Source organism: Bison bison, unplaced genomic scaffold (assembly GCF_000754665.1).
Source record: "Bison bison bison isolate TAMUID 2011002044 unplaced genomic scaffold, Bison_UMD1.0 scf7180017864144, whole genome shotgun sequence".
NCBI lineage: Eukaryota > Metazoa > Chordata > Mammalia > Artiodactyla > Bovidae > Bison > Bison bison.
In genome coordinates, this window is record NW_011494716.1 from 1,028,436 (window position 1) to 1,031,132 (window position 2,697).

A 2,697-nucleotide genomic window follows, 5' to 3' on the forward strand; every position below is an offset into this window, starting at 1 on the left:
TTCAATGAATGCTACTCTAGTTCCATGCAGAAGGCGGACCTGCACTCTGATTCCTAATATCCCATTCATAGTTCATTTGAAAATACTCCTCTCTCAAAAATGTGTTTCTCTCTGGCCACACCCAAAACGCTCAGCGGAAAGTACAATGAGGATGTGGAGTCTGGCCGATTAACTTTTCACTCGTCATCCAGGATGGCCCCCTGAGTACTCCTGGTGCACTCGGTGCTGGGTTAGGACCTGCGGCTGAAGACTAGGAAACAAGACCACAGACCGCCACTGCACTAGCGGGGGCAGGGTCACTGGCCGGAGGGAGTCTGCGGTCGAGCACAGGGACTGGGACAGTCCTGGCCCAACCGCCTCTGCAACGACTGCCAGCGAAGAGCCCCGGGACGCCAGGAAGCTGAGCGATCACGGGTAGACTCACCCACGACTCCCCAGACTCGCTCAGCCTCCGGGCCGGAAGTCGGCGCCCAGAGCGCGGGCTCGGATAGGTCCACTGCGCTTGCTCGCGAGTCGTGGAAACGGACTGCAACTCCCTACTTGCACTGCGACAGCGGCCAGCATCTGTAGACTCAGAAGCCAATAGGCGAGCTAGGACGCTTCCGAGGAGCCAATCCCTCTGCGCAGGAGGCGGGCCCTCCCGTGACGGAATTCCACAGCAGCTCGTGGGAGTGTCCGCGACAAGAGGCTTCTGCCCCGCCCCCAGCCGTGGCTCCCGGGTCCCCAGAGAGGTGAGTCGCGTGCAGGTGGGCGCGGGTTGCAGGGCTGTCGATCGCGCTGCCGTCGCAGGCGCCACCCCCAGCTCGTACAGGCCACGTAATCGAGCCGCGCGCCAGAGTGCTGCAGCTTGGCCGAGCTCCGGCCAGCTAGGGCGCGAAGCCCGGCGTCCTCAGAGGCCGGAGCAGCTGGGCCTCGGTGCTTCGGGGGCGGGCAGCCGGCGCGCCTCCGTGAACTTTGCTCGCCCGCAGGAGGTTTCCGCTAACTACCAAGCCTCGGCGTGCGCCGGGGCATGCCTGGGCTCGCCCTGTAACGCCCGGCGAGATGCTGGAGGTCGGCCTGAGGAGGATGCGAGAGAGGTGGTGTAGGCTACCTGGATGACAATCTAAAGTTTTCCCAGGAATTCCTGCCAGCTCATTTGTTTCCGTTGCGCATTTCCCCTGAGACCTGTTGTGCTTGTCGCTAAAATGCAAGCAATATTTTCCCCAGTTTCCTTTTAGGACATTATGACTTTTCGCCTTTGCAAGACATTTCAAGACGCTGGCAGGAAAACAAAAACTTCCCACTCCCAGGGACTGTGTTGTCGTCAGAAGTTTGGGCTCAAGGCCAGCGAACGAGGAGCCTCTGTCTGCATCCTTTCCTTTCCAACATCCTCAGAGGACCTTCGTTTCTAGCATCTTTCTAGTATTCAGGGCCATGGTCCCGAAGGCTTGACCTGTTTACAAGGAGAGAGAAGCTGGCTCCTGAGCCCAAAAATGGCGGCTAAGATGGAGATAACTTTGAGCTCGCAGTCCCATATTCAGGCTTTCTCCAAGCAGGAGAGACATATAATAGCAAAGCTAGAAGAAAAACGGGAACCCGCTCTGCAAGAAGACTGGCCCGATCCTGAGCTCTCCCGCCAGAGTTTTAGACGGTTTTGTTATCAAGAGGCGTCTGGACCCCAGGAGGCACTCTCGCACCTCTGGCAGCTGTGCCGTCAGTGGCTGCAGCCCGAGGTGCACACCAAGGAGCAGATTTTGGAGCTGTTGGTGCTGGAGCAGTTCCTGAATATCCTGCCCGCGGAGATCCAGGCTCGGGCCAGGCATCGATGTCCAGTGAGCAGCAAGGAGATCGTGACCCTTGTGGAAGATTTTCATCGAGCAGCCAAGGGACCAAAGCAGTGGGTAAGGCGGGTACTTTCTTGTCGCCCCAGGATTTCTTTTTCATCTGGTTCGTGTTTGGTCTCTGGACCCTTCCCTAGAGAGAGGAGTCCAGAATTTCAAACGTTGCTTCTGGCCTCTGTTTGGAACCCTACCCCCCTCACCCCTGCTGGGACGGGAGGTGTAACAAGTTTTCAGAAAACACAGCCACAGGCACTCCAGTGAGAAAGTAGAGCTCTTGAATCTTTGCTGACAGATCTCCCCCAACCCATCCCTCTTGAAGCTTTCCTACAATCAAGATTCTTAGTAGACAAGAGTCATACTGTTGGTAGGAATTTGATCTGGGGGGCATTTTGCTAGCTCTTGTCCCAGCATATTGCCTTTGACTCAGGGAACTCCAGCTCAATTGGCCAGTATGCCTTCCAACCCCCACCCCCAAGTTAGACCCCAGTAGGGGCCTAGGGAGGAAGCAGTTAGGGAACAGGGTTAGCGCAGTTCTCTTAGAGCCATATCACTATTTAGATTTCCTTGATCAAGAGTGTCTTGGGCAGAATAATTTATAGATAAGGGTGATTTTTCAGAGAAGGCACACCACTCCAGTACTCTTGCCTGGAAAATCCCATGGACGGAGGAGCCTGGTAGGCTGCAGTCCGTGGGGTCCCTAAGAGTCAGACACGACTGAGCGACTTCACTTTCACTTTTCACTTTCATGCCTTGGAGAAGGAAATGGCAACCCACTCCGGTGTTCTTGCCTGGAGAATCCCAGGGACGGGGGAGCCTGGTGGGCTGCCGTCTCTGGGGTCGCACAGAGTCGGACACGACTGAAGCGACTTGGCAGCAA

At 56.4% G+C, this 2,697-nt stretch overlaps 1 protein-coding gene across 1 annotated transcript in view; it reads left to right on the forward strand.

Moving 5' to 3' along the window:
* The first annotated feature begins 692 nt into the window (after positions 1–692).
* ZNF174 (zinc finger protein 174) overlaps positions 693–2,697 on the forward strand; it is a 7,178-nt gene continuing 5,173 nt past the window's right edge. The window contains exon 1 of the mRNA XM_010840486.1: positions 693–1,880. Within this exon, the coding sequence (XP_010838788.1) occupies positions 1,473–1,880 (408 nt within the window). The 5' untranslated portion in view covers positions 693–1,472. The remainder of the gene's footprint in view (positions 1,881–2,697) is intronic.